The sequence below is a fragment of the Micromys minutus genome (assembly GCF_963924665.1).
Source record: "Micromys minutus genome assembly, chromosome: 4".
NCBI classification, from domain to species: Eukaryota; Metazoa; Chordata; class Mammalia; order Rodentia; family Muridae; genus Micromys; species Micromys minutus.
This window is the reverse complement of record NC_137973.1, coordinates 65,514,691-65,534,402: the sequence shown is the minus strand read 5'-3', so window position 1 is coordinate 65,534,402 and position 19,712 is coordinate 65,514,691. Positions and strand designations below refer to the sequence as shown.

The 19,712-nt window shown below is 44.4% G+C and overlaps 1 protein-coding gene across 2 annotated transcripts in view; it reads right to left on the bottom strand.

Annotated features, from left to right (window-relative positions):
* Positions 1-17,527, bottom strand: part of PPA2 (inorganic pyrophosphatase 2) — a 69,312-nt gene extending 51,785 nt beyond the window's left edge. For both annotated transcript variants that reach the window (XM_080915571.1, XM_080915572.1), the window contains exons 1-3: positions 17,366-17,527; positions 4,323-4,387; positions 2,703-2,747 (exon numbers count right to left, since the gene is read on the bottom strand). In XM_080915571.1, the coding sequence (XP_080771697.1) occupies positions 2,703-2,747; positions 4,323-4,387; positions 17,366-17,507 (252 nt within the window). In that variant the 5' untranslated portion in view covers positions 17,508-17,527. The remainder of the gene's footprint in view (positions 1-2,702; positions 2,748-4,322; positions 4,388-17,365) is intronic.
* Between the last annotated feature and the right edge of the window lie 2,185 nt (positions 17,528-19,712).

Genomic DNA, 19,712 nt, shown 5'->3' with positions numbered 1-19,712 from the left:
CGCTGAAGAAAGCTGGCAACAGGAGAGGGAGCCCTACCACAGGGAAAAACCAATTAATTAGTTGTCCAGTGCCAAATAGTCAGCTCTGAAACTTGAAAATGTCACATACAAGTAACAGCACATGGACGGAGCGGGTTATACTTACAAATACACATAGATTCACATATATGTGTACACATATACACATACAATATCAGTTAATGAAAGAAGAGGACATACGTTTAGGAGAGTGGGGAGGGGGTATATAGGAGAGTTTTTGGGGAGGAAAGTGGAGGGAGAAATGTAACTGTAATCTCAAAAATTAAAAAAAAAATTAGAGCTTGGATTATACATTTCATCATTCATTCTGATGTGTTTACAAAAGTATCCAGCTACAAGAAATACAAACAAACCTAGTCTTTTACCACAAATTAGGAAAGTGAAAATTCAGTATCTCTCTACCCTGCATATATAAGAAGCACTGAGTGAGCTTTAACAAACAAGCAGGCAAAACCAAAACCAGACATAGGGCCTGCTGCTGACCTTCTCAACTCGATGGTTCAGGGCAAGGCCAAGGAGCTGCTGATTTTTAAAAGCTCTCTGAAGAATCTTTACATAAGGTCCGAGCTGGCTTAACGCACAACTCACCCACATTCTGGAGCTGCCTTCCAGTAGCTTTTTTTGTTGTTGTTAATTAAAAATGTCTAGATAAGACAATGTTTTGCAGGTTAAGAGTTCGAGCCCCAGAGGCAAATGAAGCTCAGGCTGACGGCTCACAGCACAGTAGAGCCTCATACACAGCCTGATGGTCTTCCACGAGGGACCTTGTGCCTGTTTCAATGTGTCTGAGAAGCTCTTAGAGAATCAGACCTAAGGAGATGGCAGAAGTTTACAACCCACGCATCCCTGAAAGCCTGGCTGTAAAAGAGCAAATGTAGATGGGTAGAGACAAGGTGGGGACAGAGGGACCAGGCTGGGCACCAGCTATACAGATCTGAGGTAGGTCAAAAGAGCAGCAGATGAGGAGCAGGTCTGACAGTGAGCCTGCAAGCCACACTCCTGCTCACCATTTACCCTTGCTGGCCAGGGATCATGCTACCCATCTTTCTCCTTTCCCGCCGCAGGGCGCTCCCTCTATATCGGCCAGTATCTGTCTTGTTTACCCAAGGCTGGCATTCATTATAAGTCCACAACTGCCTACCATCCCTTACCAGAATATCCAACATACATATTTCAAGTCAGAAATATGGCAGGAAAACCTAACCCCTCCTTTAGCCCTTTTCTTTTTATTTTTCCCCTGGGGGTGACAGATAATAGAAAGAAATAAAAAAGAAACGCTAATAACACATGACAAAGTAGTCACCGAGCCTCGTGTACTTGGGGGCAAAACAGGAAGAGATTGCTCTTTCTTCTCTGATGAACTTTCAGATAAATACCAACCAGTCACCAACATATAATCTTCATTACAGCCATTACATTTTGACTTGACACTCTGAACTTGGAATATATTTTCCCCACAGAAAAGACTATCTCAGACTAACATGCCCAGTCTCTCGGAACGATAAATCTTCAAGTAGGAGGCGTGTCGCCTCCCCTCTAGAGCATGGCTTTTTCTCACACTGGAACCGCACTTGCAAAAACACAGACTAACTAGACCCCATGGGGTAGAGACTCAGCACAAGAGGGTCCAGACTCTACACTTTCAAGAAACACTGCAGGGGTTTCAGTGCGGATGCTCTACGGGCAGTCTGACAGCTGAGTTAGGAGAATGGAATATGGTCAGTGGGCACCATACAGAACTCTGTAGCTATGTTCCAAAATGAACTCAAAGGCTGGGGGCAACATCAGCTGTGGTAGCAAGGAGCCAGAATAAAACCGAGGAGTCAAAGGTTAACAGGGAAACCAGCACTCAGAGCAAAAGACAGGCAAAGAGTCAATGAAAGGTTTTAGTCCTAAGTAGTAGCTAAAGAGGCACGTAGTTAAAAGACACGTTAGGCTCTTGGCGACAGGGATATCCCTAAGATCTGCCTTGCACAGGACAGCAGACAGTGTGGACTCCTACAACCTTTCCCCAGGCCTCTAAATAAAGTGTTTCAACAACAGCAGCAGCAGCAGCAACAACAACAACAAAGACACATTTGGAATCAATTCATTTTAGCATGTAGCTGCATCTGTTTTTCTACTTCCAAAAGACTGCTGTGCCTTAATTCTAAGAGAGACTCTCAAACTATCTTTTCTAGCTCAAGGTTAAAAAAAAAAAGGTAAACTGGAACTGGGGCAGGGAAGGACATAGGTGAAAGCCTGCTTATATATGTGCTAGAAAAGGATAAAATAATGAATTTCATGCTATGAATATTTTAACAATATATAAAAGATTAAATGGTAATTGTCCCCAGATGCCTTAAAGAGACACGGGCAATCTAAGTATGTGACCATATCAAGGTCATTAGCAGACTGTAGAGAGTGACAGTAGAAGCTGGAGGAATGTCTCTATGGTCAGGCGTGCTGGCCGCTCTGCCAGAGGACCCAAGCAGGCTTCCCAGCCCCACCTCAGGAGGCTCACTGCCATTGGTAATGCCAGCTGAACTGAATCTGGTGTGTGTGTGTGTGTGTGTGTGCGCTCATGCACATACACACACACACACACACACACACACACAAACATAGCATGGTCACAACATGAAGTTTTAAATAATTCAAACAATAAAAACCTTAAAATATACCTTGTATTCATCATTTCGTGCCTTTTTCCTGGGAATGTCATGTTCCTGTAAGGGAAAAGATGATAATTATGATTAGTTCACAAAGCAATGCAGGATGCACAGGACAGCAGTGAAAACATGCCTACTGCATACATGCTCTACTTGCCGCCATCTAGAAACTGGACTCAACAGAGAACCCACCAGTAATGCCTGGGTAGCTTCTCCCTCAGTTCCCCAGCCTCAAATGAACAGAGGCTCAGAGTGGTTTGAAAGTAAATGATTGGAAAATCTGAAGCTCTTTCACGTAACTTCCTGCATCTGCCTTTTGCAAGCAAAGGCTCTGCTGTGTGTTTAAGGAGAGGCTGGCAGGTTCCAGTGACTGCGCCACAAACAGTCATTTCATTACTGAAATGAAACTCCAGGGAGCTTGACTAACAAACTGTGAAAGTGTGTGGCTATACCTCCTGCCTGTGAATTCTACCAAGGTGTGATTACTATGCCTCCACTAAGTACTTTTAAATTAAGCCAGAGAGCACGGTGGGGCGGGAAGAAAGATTATGCCATTCACAAATGTTCACTCGGTCTATGGAAAACTTACACGCCAAAATGACTACTAAGAAAGGACCACAATAAGCAGAGAACGATTATCCCAAGTTATGTTGCCCTGAAACACTATCATTGTTCCGAAAACTCTACATCCCAAAATACAAGGAGCAAAAATCGTAATCATGACTGGCTCAAAAATAGGCAGCGCTGCTTCTATAAGTACTGTGTGTGCTGATCTCTGCACCTCTAGGAGGCACATTCTGCCTTATCCTCAAAGTCTATAGGCAGAATGTTACACCACAGACTTGTATCTTCCTTTGACCCACACACACTCCTACCCACATTTGTGACCAAAGGCACCACTGTATGGAACCTTATCAACACGTAAGTTAGTAACAGCAGCCGCCCGTGGAGCTACAATAAAACACTGGGCACTGGCCTAAATGTCCTAAAACTTCAAGCCCTCTCGGCTCTCCCTTAAGCCGTGGCTCTGACACGCCTACCCCACCGACATCCTTCCAGCTGTCAAGGGATTTTTAAAGAGAGGAGCTAAAAGAGCACCAGGTCTTTCCAGCCTCCTATTTCAGCTGCGGAGTGGTAAGGGAAAGGAAGTCTGTGGGCAGAAAGGCCAGTTCCAAACTTGGCTCTGACGAATGCTAGCCTCAGGCTGCTACACAAACCAATCCCTGCTGCCTTGTGGCCCTAAGACATCATAATGGCAACTTACATGCGTTAAGGAAAATAACACGTTCACACGGTGGCCAGCACACAGAAGCCACCCACAAATGTTAACTGGGTTATGACTCAAAATAAGCAGATTAACTTCCCATATTACTACGCTTGAAACTTTAATTCCTATTGCAGGCTAAACTTCATAGACCAAAAATACCCCCTTTCTTCTAGCCCCACACAAAATTTAATTTAGAAAGGATGCTTACTGCCCTGTCCAGCTCCTTGGTTTCTTCTCCTGCCTGCCAACCACATCTTCACTTTCGGGGCTTTTCTACAAAAGCATATTTTTTGGGCAACAGTGAAGTATTTTCATACTATCGTGTGCAACAAGTTTTTCAGTCCCCAAACAAGGAAAAGCAGTACCTCTTCACTGTCCGCCTTCAGAGGAATGTCATGGAAAGGGGAGATGTAGTGACCAGCTACATGTTCTGCAAAGGAAAGAGCGACAGAATTACTGCTGCGCACACTCTGCTCTTACCTCAAGAAGGTACTGGTCCACTTTCAAACTTGTATGCTTTTCACAAAGCTAACTTCACACCTCAAAAGTTTAATTCGACTTTCAAAACTCAAGAGAAATATATGCCAACTAACCCATACACAGCTGCTAAAACCATTTAAATCAATATTGTGTCTGGCTTCAAACACCCACTGCACAAAACATCAAGAGGAGACTAGTGCTCCAGGGAGGGAACTCTGACTTTTGAAAAGAGACTCATTACTAAATGCATTAGACTAAACGGACATCCATTTCCATAAAGGAACTAACAGTATAACCCAAAATTTCCACCTACAATCGGCAAGAAGAAAGGTCCAGCCGGAGGTGGTAAGAGACTGGTAAAAAACCAAAGTAAATGATTAATAAAATTACCACAAAATAGTTGACTAAACAACAAATAAAAAAGCCCGGAGTTCAGCTCAATAAAAGCAGGAGTGCATAACTTAACATACCTCTTGCACACTACCTCACCATAATTTTACGCTCCCTTCCCCCAGGCCCTGAGCACTCAGTATGAGGATTAAACTGAGGGAAAGTGTTCTTGTTGGCTCCTGCCTGTGTCTGCTTTGTCACACTGTATCAAAATCTCTGCACGGAAAAGGTAGCTAACACCTCGCTGTTACTCAGTAGTTACGAAATAAATGACTCATTACTATTTCATTTCTTCCCTACCCTGGGGTAATGTCTACAAGACATATGACATGTATGGGTCAAGGTGAGTTTTTCCTCCCAGCCCCTGCTCCCACAGCGACGACTGAGGCTAATTATTATTGTTGTTATTATAACAAATGCCTGGGCCATGCTCTTCAGCTTGTTCTCTGACTTGCTCTTGACTTACCATCTCTTTTCCACTAATCTGGTCCAGCTGTGTGACTGGTTTCCTCTCCTTGTCTTCTTACATCCATGTCCTCAGGTTTCCTGGAACAAATCTCCCCTGAGTCTGTCCTGAGTTCAGCTACTTACTGGCTTCACATCCATCTCTGGATGGATCTCGAATGCCTCTATTCCCCAGAATTCTCTCCACCTATGCTGAATGTCCCCCATCCTACTTCCGCCTCAGCTCTCTGGCCAGAAGCTTTTTGACAGGTGATGCTGATAAGAAGAGGTCCCTCTGCAGCTCTGCAGCTGAGGAAGAGCTCGTGGGAACCAGAATACTCAGATAGAAATGTTCGGGTTTTTATTCTTTTTATGATTCTGGTGTCATGTGTGTGTGTGTGTGTGTGTGTGTGTGTGTACACAACATGAATGCCTGGTGCCTGTGGGACTCAGAGGAGGTGCATCCGACTCCCCAGAACTGGAGCTATGAGATGTCTAGAAGTAAACCTGGATACTCTAAAAGAGCAACAGGTGCTTATAACCAATGAGCTATCTCTCTGCTCCCCATTAGTATCTGAATATTCAAATTCTCATGTTGCAGATTTTTCCCCCTATTTCCCAGGCTTTCTTACAGTAATTCATTTGGTGGTTATTTACAGAACACATATGCCATTCCAAAACACCATCCAATATGCTAGCAATACAAGTTCTAATTTCCTGTTCTCATGCACACTATATTCCAGTGGGAGACAGAGGTGATGAATATGTATAATCTGCACCACAAAAGTTAAAAATGTAAGCAGATCAGGTCAGGCAAAGAGCCGGGAGGTGTTGCCCACACCCGCAGCTGTCAGAGGAAGCCTGAAGGAAGCAGTAAGGAGGGAGATGCTGAGAAACACCAGTGAGGCCAGGCAGACATGCAACAATCATGGCCAAAAAATGGTCGGTGTGAAAATCAGGGGCAATGTCTAGCATCCTTGCATCCTAACCTAGTCCTTCAAATTTCTTTTGAGCTAAACAGAAAGAACTCTGGGTTTTGACAGAGCTTGTGCATTTTAAAAGGGGCAATGTGTCTTCTTCCATAGTGAAGTGGAGCAAAGGGGAAGAAGCTCCAGGCTATTGCAGCTGAACAGCTGAGGACAATGGTGACTGGACGAGTTGAGAGGGAGGAAGTGGGAAGATGAAATGTCTTCTGGCTACGTTTCCAAAGTTGAGCCAGGGCTGGAATATGGCTCAGTAGTTAAGAGCACTGACTGCTCTTCCAGAGGTCCTGAGTTCAAGTGCCAACAACCACATGGTAGCTCACAACCATCTGTAATGGAACCTGACGCCCTCTTCTGTCATGCAGGTGTATATGCAAATAAGCACTCATACACAAATAAATAAATAAATCTTTATATATATATATATATATATATAAAGTTGAGAGGGATATGTCCCCAAAGGATGTGGGACAAAGGCAAGAGAAGGGACAAGTAGTTATAGGGAACGAGAGTGGAAGTTAGTTGAAAGCAAACCCTGCAGTTAGTTAGACCAGGCTCCACAGAACGCCAGTGACCACAGCTAATAAATTCTCTGACTACTTTGTGCCATAACACTAAGGCACACAGTGGGACCTCCCATGCCCATTCGACTTTGGTTGTTGATGGCTGTGTACCAGAATGCGTCACTGAGCAGTTCTGACAGAGATGGACAGTTCACGGGACCTAAAATATTTCCCACATGGTCCTTTGCAGAAAGCTTTGCTGACTCCAGAGCAGAGACGTTGTAGAGACATGAGCTACGATCTGGATCCTGAGGCATGTCAAAGGCTAGAGTTTAGAAAAGAGAGAACGCTCACACAAAGGCCCGTGTGAAGGGAAGGTCACCGGGTAACAGATGCAACGGTGGACAGAGAGAGCTGTAACTCACACTCACTCTCTATCCCGATGCGTCCAGCACCTAAGGCTCTGCTTGGCTTTCTCCTGCTCCACCAGCTTTGACACACACATCCCGGCCATTGTTTGCTGCTCAATCTCGAGCCCTGATGGCCCCTGCTTTGCAGTTTAAGGATTGCTCTTGCTTCAACTCACTGCCTTTAATACGGTATTTCTCAGGAAGAGAAAATGACGTCACCACATCCCTGGACAAAGGCCCATGGACGCCATCAGGCCCATCAGGGAACATCAGGTACTCAGCTCACAATGTCCACCTGGCCTGGCCTACGCCACTTTTCACTCTATCAATTTGTAAGATTTTTATGGGTTCATCATCTTATGTTGCTGAAAGTTTATTTGTTGTATTTGCAACTGAGAAAGTGGAACAGACTGTGATATCACACTTATACACGAAATAGCTACATTCATACCAAACCCCAACATCGACAGCATTACTAAACCATCTATGGAGAGATTCTCCTTGGAAGCTTGAAAACGAATAAAATGAACTTTTCATCACTTACCGATAAGATTAAGAAATGTAAACAATGACCTTCAATAAAAACGTATCCTGTTCTTCACATAAATTGTAAGATTTCTATTTCACAGAACATTATTTAGACTCTATACACTAACAGCAAATGAACATATTTTTAAATGTTTACTTAGTGGCTATTATGTTCAAATGTGTTGATTCAAGTCCCATAATAAGAGCTAATTCACAGGAACTTATTCACAGGAAGTTTCACTAAGTTCAAACATGTAACCGCCCACTACTCAAATGATGGAATTAAGAAAACATATTGTAATTTCAGTCCCTATTTACATAAAAAATGTTACTGAAGACCTGCATGACCCAGTCCTAGAATAAAGAAAAGTAACTGAATTACATACAGCACTGTCTCATAAAGTGAATCAGCTTCTACCCTGTAGCAACAAGAGTCCAAACTATGGAAAGCCTGGGTGTCCCTCTGTCCATGAAGGAGAACGTAAAATCTACAATAAGTAACTTTCAGGTTATCAACAATGACGGAAGTCACCGAGACATCAGAGGGACAGGACAGGCAGTGTTGCCCACTGCCCCTGTGCCAGCAAATGTCATTACCATTATCCATTATCGTTACCATCCACAGTTAATGTGAGGCTGGAGGGTTCAGCCTTCAAAAATCCTGAACACTGCAGGTTTCCAAATAATCAGTCTTACGCTGCCATGTAATTTAACAATAAGAATGTGTCCCCCCCTCCCCCACCATGGCTCTGTAGCATAATTTGAAACAGTTGTGGCAATACCTCCCACAGTGTTCTCTCTGGTTAGTAGTGCTTTGGTCATTCAGGGTCTTTTGTGTCTCCCATAAACGGTTGGATTGTTTGTTCTAGAGCACAGGGATACTGATTAGGAGGATGATTATATCCACATCCTCTTTGCTGCTAATCCATGAGCATGGGATTCTTCCATCTTCTTGGGGCTCACTGTCTTTCTTTAGTGTCCTAAATTTTCATTGCAGATGTCTTCTGTTTCTTTAGTTAGGCTTATTTCCGTGTGTGTGTGTGTGTGTGTGTGTGTGTGTGTGTGTGTGTGTGTGTATACATACATGTGTATGTATGTGTATGTATGTGTGTATATATGCTTATATATGCATGTGTGTATGTATGTATATATGTATGCATGTGTATGTGTGTGTATGAGTGTGTGTGCTGTGAATATAATTGTTTCTCTAATTTCTTTTTCAGTATGTTTGTCATTGATAAAGAGAAAGACTACTAATTTTTGTGTGTTAATTTTATATTCATCCACTTTGCTAAAATTATTTACCAGCTCTTAAATATTTAGAATTTAAAACAGCATGGTATCAGCACACAAACAGACAAATAGATCAATGGAATAGAACCAAGGACCAAATCTGATTTTGACAAAGATGCCAATAAATGATGCTAGGAAAACGATTTAATATACAGAAAGATGAAGCTAGATCCACATCTCTCATCATGCACAAAACTCAGCTCCCAGTGGATAAACTACCTCAGCAAAGGACCTGAAACTGCCAAAGGGAAAAAAAGGTAGGGAATGGATTTCAACTCACAGGCACAGGCGAGGACTTTATAAACAAAATTCTGGTTGCACAGAAGATATGACCATTAATCAACAAATGGGACCTTTTTAAAAGCTTCTTCACAGCAAAGGGAACTCAAGTGGATGAGTAGGTGGCCACAGAACGGGAGAAAAACATTGCTATCTATGCATCCACTAGGGCATGACTTGTCTAGAACACACAGAGAACAGAAAAGAGAAAAAAACTTAAATAAACAACCCAATTAGAAAATGGGTTATCAATCTAAGCAAAAAAGCTTCAAGAGGAGAACTAAAAATGGCTAGGGAACATCTTTTAAAATAACATCCACATTCCTAACAACCAGGAAACTGCAGACTAAACCTACTTTAATATTCCATCTTAGCCTGGTCAGAATAGCCATCTTCAAAAATACACATCACCACAAATGCTGTCTGTCACAGATGGTAGCAAAGGGGAATATTTATTTACTGTTGGTGGGAGTGTAAAGTAATGTAAGAACTTTAGAAATTAATTTGGAGGTTTCTTTAAACAAACAAACAAAAAACTAAAAATAGGATTGTCAAATGACCCAGCTAATAAACCCAATGAACTTTATATCTGACTACAGAGACACTTCAAATTCCATGTTCAGTGTTGTATTTACAATGACCAGGAAGTGGAATCAAACTAAATGTCCAGCAACAGATGAATGGATAAAGAAAGCATAGTGCTTAGCTGTAAAGTGCATGAAATACAGAAAAATGAAATTTGCATGTAAATGTATTATGTGATAGGAAAAATTACATTCAGTGAGGTCAGCCCTAGCCCAACTAACAGAAACTCCACACGTTCTTTCTCAAATAAAGATCCTGGCTTCTAATCTCTTGTTTTGTGTGCTTAACTTGAGCATACGTGTAAGTCAGGAAAGGAAAGAGATCTTTGCAGGAGGCATGTTCAGGAGGATAGTAGACTACAAGTAAACGCAAGCAGGGAGATGGAGACTGGGGTAGACGTTGAGGATGGAAGGGCGTGGAAGGATGGGGTAATGTGGCCCCAGGGAGGACTACCCTCAAATATCTGTGGAAAACCCATAAGAAACCCCACGATTCCTCAGCTTATTGAAGATATATAATTGGAGAGTGGTCGAATACGTGGAATATGGAAGAAGATGGGAAATGATAGGGGTTAAGAATTAACTGGGGACAGAAGCAAAGATATGCAGGAGAAGAGAGCTAATAATAAATAGGATAACCACAATTGTGGATATGAAAAAGTTGTATGGAAAAACCACTACTTGGTGAGCTCATTTAAAAATCTAATTTAAAAGGGGGAGCTTGAATTAGGTACCCTCCCTGAGTAGACAATGACCCTTCCAGAAGACAGCCATGAATAAAAATCTAAGAGAAGGTGTGGGGCACCCTGCTGTGAGTGCTGTGGTCATGGATGCTCTGGGGGTCTTCAAACACACAGGCTATTGCCGGGGCCCTTGCTCGCCTACCAGAGCAATATCATAAGACCTATTGCTAAAGGTACCACACACTTCGGCTGCAGTACACAGACTGATTTAATTCAAGTCAAGCTAACAAAGAACCATCCTTCTGCTGGCTAGCTTTCATACTGTGAGAACGTGCTGTACAGGCTGCTGGGGGAGAAAACATATTTCTGCTCCTCCCTAAGCCTGGACCCTTCATGCTGAACACTGACGGGGTGTGCCTACTGGTGCAAGAGGGACACAGCTTTGATGGGGTAATCAACTCCTTTCAAATTGGACGAAGCCTGTTTGTTCCACAGGAGGGGAGGGGATTTCGTGTATGGCACTATAGTCTTCATAAACAGCCCACGGCTGGGAGAAGTCAGAGGCTCTAGACTAGTTGTTACTGATGTTTTGCTAAGAGGTCATGTAACTGCTCTGTAAATATTCATATTTATACTCACAGACCTAGACTGCTGTCAACATTGCCCCTCCCCCCAAAAAATACCCTTCTTTTTGGAGTGGTCACCAGCCAATAAAGAAAGGTGTAATTAAGACCAAGAGCCTGTGTGTGCAACTCTAAAACAAGACATCTATACTTCCTCCCCCCACACTCTTACCAAGGTTCAGAGAACATCGAGGAAGAGGTGACAGGAGTTTAGGAGCCAGCACACAGGAAGCATGCTGGCTTCTGGATATGCCCTGACTACTGCAGCCTCGGAGCAACTGTGCCACCTGCACAAGACCCAGGAAAGACCAAGCCAGCCAAATCCCAGGACGGATGATGACCTGCAGCCCCAACCTTTACCGAGGGATAGTTGCTGGGGGAGAATCTTTTTTTTTTTTTTTTTTTTTTTTTTGAGGATGGGACCACTGCTAGATTTCCCATATCTTAGTGTGCAGTCCCACATCCATACATATATAGCTACCTCTGGCTAGACTTAATGTCATATATATACCATATATATAAAACACTTGGCATCTTTATACACATCTCTCTGCATGCACACCTTACTGACCAACCAAGGGCAATTCTCTGATTACTGCTATCCCCACACTAGAGAGAACCTGAGCTAAAAGATGTCAGCTGAGGTCAGAGACATCATGCCACAGTTAGTCCAGTCAGGTAACTTGTCTGAGCTTATAAAGCCGGAACTCGAACGCAAAGGCCTTGCTTGCTGGCCTGCATCTGTCACCGTAACACAGCAGCTCCAGGAAACACCTTATATGGTACATCCCAAATTGAGCTGCATGAAACTCCAGAGCTACGGGGACAGTGGTCCTCAACCTGCCTAAGGCTGTGACACTTGGACACAGTTCCTCATGTTGTGGTGACCCCCAACCATAACACTATTTTCAGTGCTACTTCATAGCTGTAATTTTGCTACTGTTCTGAAGAATCATGTAAATATCTGGTTACAGCATTTCCTATTATTTGCAACCCCAACGATAGGGCGATTTGGGGTCATAACCCACAGGTTGAGAAACGCTGCACGAGGCAGTTAGAAATGCTCTAAGAGGACATGTTGCCTTACATCAGAATTTTTCAGAACTCTAATGCGTACATTATTACTCCCCACGATGGTACTAAAATGAGATGTTCTAGTTAAGTCACAAAACCCTGTGTTTGAAAGCAAAACTAATGTCTCAAATGGACGCTCCTGTTCAAGAAAACACAGTTTGGGTTACCCAGCCCACGCCTCTCACGCCATGATTTATAAAATGACGTCAAGAAACCAAGGGAGGAGACCAAGTTCAGCAAGTGACCAAGCAAGGCCACGAGGCAGAGATAGGCAGTCCCCGACCTGCTTTCCTGTAATCACCCAGTTTCATGCTCAACTTTTAAAAAGTGTTTCATCAGCCAATTATTGTGATGGAGGCAAAACAAAACGGAAAAGAAAACACTGAAGCTCAAAACTCTTCTATCTGCGACTGTATCACTATCTGAGAGTCTTGGGTAATGTTTTCACTTCGGAACAACGATTTGCATCCCATAATTCTGGCTTTTCTTCTGTTGAAACACAACACCCTTGAACTGCTTGGTAGGCACAGCACCCATGCCCCCAGGTTGGGTCCTTTTTTTTTCTTAATTATTTTTTTATATCACAATGAGTTACTGTAACCAGTAAACGTAACCAGTAGTTAGCATTTCTATCTCCTGTTACCCTACAAACTCTCCTTCAATTAGTTATTGTGACTGTCTGGATAGAAAGCAGCATGTTCTTCATTTCCTCTTCCTCAACACACCCCTTTCAGAAGTCTTGGGCCACTGGTGCCCTCTGGTGGTAGGCACGGGAATGGTCTAACTTCACTGTCCATTTGAACCCTATGCCTAAGAGCACCCAGTTTTATTCGGATTCTTGCCATTGGCTTCAGTGAAACATTTTGTCTGTTTTTCCCTTCTGTTCTTCCCTATTCACTCTATCGAATAAAAATAAATTTTACTTATGGTAAACTAGTTTCAGAATAATCTTATGTACATTTGATGCTAAAAAACAAAACCAAAAAAACGAATCACAGTGTGGCCTCAGAGAGGCTGTCACAAACCTTGTCCGACACACAAAACTTGAATCTCAACTGTGAATGCACCCAGTGCCTTGAAGGGATGCCCGTGCTCTGAAGGATCTTGAGGATTATGACAAGGTTGGCTGCCTCCTCCTAAGACAGAACTGTGCCCGGAAGAATCGTTGCCAGCACCTGCCCAGCAGCACACAGCAGGAGAACCAAGGTTTAGAGCCAGGCCTCCCCATTCCAAATCCAGTGCCTGGACACCTGCGCAGTAGATTCCAGGCCCTGGAACAGTCTTTCTCTGTGGTTTTCCATTCTTCACAATCGGTTATTTTATTTGGAGGGCAGGGCCCGGGACTGTACTGCGCCCACTGCACTGCCCAGCACACTTTCTGCAGACAGTAGTTTCAGGCTATGTCCCGCCCTGAGAAACTCCATTCTACAAGCAGAATTTGACTTCCCTTTGAGGACAAATGAGGAGGCAGGAGGACTCTGCACCCTGGTGGACAATGAAACAACCTGCCCTGTCCGGCCCCGCCCACAGGGCGCAGACTGATAAATATATCATTCCTAAAAGTTCGCATAGTGCTACTCAATCAAATTACCCGAGTAAAATGGGACTAAATGGCACATGGCATATTAAAATCTCATCAATGGCTGGCAGGATAATTCAGTGCAGAAAGACACTGCCAAGCTTAATAACCTGCATTAGCTCTCCAGGCCCCACATGTACACACACACACACACACACACACACACACAGGCTACAACATCCTCACCCGGATGCCATAAAAGAAAGCACGTTCACAGATACTGTGGGGAGCCCCACACTGGGAACCACAGATTACTGTGTTACCTCTCTGGGGTTTCTGGTCTCATTAGTAAAAGAACCTAGAAACAGACTTGAAAGGAAGTGTGATGACAGTCTTATTAGAAATTGAAGGAAAATCATCAGAGGTTGCAGGCTATGAGTCCGGGCAGCTCCCTAGAAGAAGGCTGGGAAGAGGCAGAGAGAAAGCCATAGTTGAGAAGCAGCCACGTGGTGAAATCGGGAAGGAGGGACAGCTTCAGAAAGGTTGGAATAAAGAAAGAACTACATTTCCTAAGTAACTCGGGAAAGTGGGTGGGCTCCACAATGCTACGAGACAGAAGCTCCGTAAGCTTCTATGCAGAGGAAGCGTTTCTGGGAAGGATGGGTATAATAGCCTCACTACATATTAAAGGCATAATTATTCCTCCCATCTCCTTAGCATATCGTTAGGTTATCAGCCTCCCAGATGGCCAGTCTCCTCCAGGTGATTGACAAGTTCAGGTGGGTTAACTCTTCTCTTCAGAGCTGTAGATCCATCCTCAGTGGACTCGAAGAATGACATTCCCTCCACAACAGTCTCTAATCACTCAGAAGAAGGGCAGAGAATGGGAAGTAGAAATAACTCATTGTTTTTTTTTTTTTTTTTTTTTTTTTTTTTAACCATGAAAATCTAGAGATCCAGAATGGACTAGTGTCATAACTTTCAATCACGCCTTCAACTAGAGCTTCCAGAGCAAAAGTCAGGAGACGAGACAAGGATCCAGGGTACCCTTCCAGCATTCCTGGCACCGGGCCAGGTCAAAACCAAGGACATTTCCAACTTTTAGATAAGAAAACAAAACAAAACAAAAACAAACAAACCCAAGTCTACTCCTGGGGGCCTCTAAACTGCCTATCCTATTTCTACCTCCTGTCCTCATCAGGGACACTTAGCCCTGAAGGACTGTGACTCCCACCGACCTGTCATCTGATCACCAGCTGTGTCAAAGGACCAGAAGACAGAAGGCTCCCTCTGTCCCCGGGGCTTCAGATGTAGCCTACTAGAATTCACTCCTGAAGGCCCACGTCTCTGACTGGGCCTGGTTCTGCACAGCTTCCACGCTCTCAACACTCCACACAGACAACCTGACTCAGCCTTAAAGCTCAGCTCAACTCTGACCCCATGGTCTAGGCCTGGTTCAAACCTCTGACTTATCTGATTCCCCAGCATCAAATCAATGCCTGCACCAGCCCATTTCTGCCTCTCAGTACAGGCGCCGGGAATCCTTACAACAGCTACAGCCTCTTTATGTCGTTCACAGTCACTCTGTAACCTGCACAGACAGATGTGTTTATCGCAGGGCATGTCTGTGATCCTGGAGTTAGCAGTAACTAAGATTGGAGTCAACAGCCTGGTTTGAGCTGGGGAGAAAACTAAGTTGGCAAAGTGCTTGGCTGTGCAAGCAAGCATGAGGATCTGAGTTCGATCCCCAGAACTCAGGAAACAAAGCCAAGCATGGTGGAGCATGCTTATTATCCCAGTGCTGGGGATGCGAGACCAAGAGATCTCTATGGCAACTGGCCATTTAGCCTCACCTATCTAGAGATCAGTGAGATACTCTGTCTCCAAAAACTATAACCAGCAGACAGCACCCAAGGAACAATACTTCAAGACTCCTGGCCTCCACATGTGTGTGCATGCACAAAGGACCTGTGTTTGCCTGGGCCAGTAATCAGGGCAAAGTGGGGCTCCACAAAACCATGCGGCTTCTCAATGTACTGTTATTCAATTAATTCTGACCTTGTAGAAAGACTAATGTGCTTCTGACAACATATTTATGACATACTACTGCAACTATTGAAACCCAGGACATGTCCATGTTATACATACTGGCTTGTCTGCTTAGGCTTTTTGTCACTATATAACAGTATCTCTTCCTGAAACACTGCCAGTGGCTGTTACATTGTAACTGTGGGAATACAATCCATTCAGAAATGAGCACACTTATTAAGGGCTTCTCTTCCTTCTGTTGTTGTTTTATTTTTCTGGTTGTTCTTGCTCTGAGACTGTTCTACCCACACTCCGGTTGTGTACACTGTCTTTTAAAATGACCTGAATCCATCTTGCCTAAACAAGGAGGAAAAAAAAACAAAACTGTAGGGTAGAGGAGAAAATAGAAACTAATTATGAAGAAAGTATTTAGTATAAGATACATTACAATTACAAGAGTTTGTCATTTGAAGAGTCCCGTGTGTTCATTCTTGGAAGCAGAGGTAGATCTGTGAGTCCCAAGCTATACCTTGGCTGCACAGTGAGACCCTGTCTCAAAATACAACAAAACAAAAAGGCAAGAGTTCAAGCTACGTTTGTTCCTTTATCACAAAATAATCCTCAGCCTTAAGGTCCAGAAAAGTAACTAGAAACATCAAAGTACAGAGTTACACCATGAGCCCGGTGACTACTTTGAACACACATAGCAATTTCTGCAGCCCTATTTTACAGGGGGAAAAAAATCTAATGCTTAGCAAGTTAAGCAGTTCACCGGGTCCCAGAGCAAAAGGCATGTATTTCCAAGATTCTAGCTTCACCCCTCCAGAGCGGAACCTCCTAAGGGGTGTGCACAAGGCTTGGCATTGACATAGCTCCCCTGCGGGGTATTAACCAATGAGGTGTGAAGGCAACTCACCTACTTGGGTACTTCACGCTAAAGTTAACAAGATCTACAGAGAAGAAAAAGGAGGGTAGCCAGGAGCTTTTCTGTCTTTGGCATCCAGCCCAGGGTAGCACCAGACACCTCCCTCTAGGTTTTGCTCCAATGTTCAGGGCAAGAAGTGGCACCACGTGCCAGAGTGCCAGCCAGCCAGCCCCCCGCTTGTGGATGGCATTCCTGTGCAAACTTTTAGGTAAAAACTCAGCTGACTGTTGTTGGTGTTTTGCTTTGCTTTCAATTTTTAAGTTTCCGTGCACAACAAAAAGGGTCTGTGATGGCGTGTGCACACAAGCCTATCCCAGTGCCTGGCTCATATTCCCCTCCTACTTCCTCCCTCCCCGTACGCCTGCGCTGACAGCAAGGTCGCGGGCAAACGCCGTTTCGAAGTGAAGCCCCCGGTACCCAGAGTTCTGCGTCCGTGCGGAGGGGGAAGGGCTTAGCAGCGCCCCGGAGGGCGGCGGCCCACGGCGCGGAGGGTGAGCGGGAGGAACGCGGCGCCGCGGGCCGGTTGCGGTCGCTGCAGAGGGCGGTTGGCCCCGCGCCGCCCTGCGCGCCGAGACCTGTCCCCGCCGTCCCGGGCCTGGGCGCGGGCTGCCGCACGGCGCGGCGGCTCCTCCGCCGGGCCGGCGCGGAGCTGGGCGACTTACTGAAGAACAGGCGGTAGTCCTGCGAGCGGGGATGGCCCAGCTCCTCCGTGCGGTACAGGGACATGGCGCGGCGCGGAGGGCGGGCGACGGCCCCCACGCGCCACCCTCGGCAGACGCTCAGCAGCGACAGCAGCGCGCGCATGGCGGACGGTCTGCGAGGACCCGCGGGTCGGGGCTGGGCTCGGCGCGGCCGCACGACGGCGCCCCCTGCCGCCCGCAGCCTGCACTGCCTCCCCAGGTCGGCCTCAAGTGGCACCAAGTCCCACCCTCTTCTGGATTCCACTTTCCCCCACAGCCCTCGGAGATCTAAGACCATCAAGAGGTGGAGACAAGGACCTTAGTAGACCCAGAGATTCGTCACCACGCAGCCACTCACACACTGTCAGTGTCTTCGATTAGATTTTGATTACATTAACGTAGCACTGGGTACATGGCTCCAGGAACTTCTAAAGGATCATCCAAACGGAGAGATTGGAGTACGCACGCAAGCACGCCCACCCACCCACACCCACACACACACACACCCACCCACACACACACACACACACACACACACACACACACGACTATAAAGTATAACGATCCAGCCTCCTTGTGAAGACATTTGACACAGACTTCCCCTAAATCTGTAATTCTACTTCCTCCATAATGACTTTTAATATTTAACCAAAGTGCAGGTAATTTCTAACTTCTCTGCAGTCGCATACGTCACAAGTGTTTCTGTCTGGTCCAGGGACCACAACTAGCTGCTACAGCCGTCTTTACTCTTGCAGTCTTTGGTCCAGCTAACAATGGCAGCTATGACTCTGAGAAAGGAACCAGCCACGGGGCTACATATGCCATTTTCCTTTTCTGTAGACCAGTTGTTTGGGGAGACCTCATTGGAAAGGTTTTTAGGACCTCTTTCCAGTTTCTGCTCCAACTGTGAGCAGGGCTCATGTCTTGCCTACTGGGCACCTACTGGGTTCTTTCTGCACCTAAATTGTGACAGTTAAAATCAAAACCGGTTTTACACAGGTTCTAGAAAGGACCTCTTAGAGATGCCACTAGCCACTTAGACATTGCTCAGCCTAGTCCCTAAAAACATTTTGACATTAGTGGCTTTGTAATGTGTCAACTTCACTAGGCTGAATTGCAAGCTAAATTGTCCTATTAAAAAAAAAAATGAAGGGAACATTTCCTTCCTGCGTTTATCTCACTGATTTATATAATTTTGCTGATGTGTAAAAAAGAAAGCTTAAAATTTCATTTATACTTCAAATACTGGATATTTGGGAAAGAACTTTCTACTGAAACAAGGTTCTGGGCAGTCTAATAGTCTAGATTCTTATGATTAGCATCAAACTCTTCAGATATGTGATTTAGAAATAATACTTTATGCCACTGAAAATAGTTCATTTTTAAACAATGTAAATTCCCATTTTTTGTATTCTGTAATTGACTTAAATATCTGTAAATCCAAACCAAATATACAATACATGTTATGAGAATAAGGCTGGCTTACTGGTTAACTCTAAAATACAAATTTCCAAAGATGTTTATTCAACAATACTTGTCCATCTCCAATGTAGACATTTGGAGCCTACCTCACTGAATTTCCCCTGTGGACATCCATTACTATCAAGTAGCAAATGTGGGGGTCTGAGTAAGTATGGCCCCATTAGACTCATGTGTTTGAATGCTCGGCTATCCATAGGGAGTGGCACTATTAGGAGGTGTGGCCTTGTTGGAGTAGGTGAGGCCTTGTTGGAAGAAGCATATCACTGTGGGGGTTCAGCTTTGAGCTTTCCTGTGTTCAAGCTCTGCCCAGTGTAGAACACAGTCTAGTTGCCTTCCAATCAAGATGTAGAACTCACAGCTTCAGCTTGTGTAGTACATCTGCCCGCACGCTGCCATGCTTCCTGCCAGGATAATAAAGGACTAAACTTCTAAAACTGTAAGTCAGCCCCAATTAAATGTTTCCTTTGTAAGTGTCTCCTCGGTCATGATGTCTCTTCACAGCAATGAAACCCTAAGGCAGCAAATATGTGTCTTAATTCTTAATTCTAGGACTTTACAAGATGAAGGTAAAGACAAATGTGGGGGAAAAAAGCTCTTGAACACATCTCCAGAATTTATTTACAAATAAAATACAGACCTTCTATGATGCTTCCATCTTTTGAGAGATTTTTAATATGCCATCCTTCATTAGTAGTAATAGCATTTTTGTTTAGCTTTATTTTTAAGCAAATATTTATTTTTTTAGATCTTTCCCCATCTACTTAATCATCTACACCTCTAACTTAATGAACAAAGCTTAAACTTTTAAAACCCCCTTTTGAGCCCCTACCTTAAGAATATCACATTT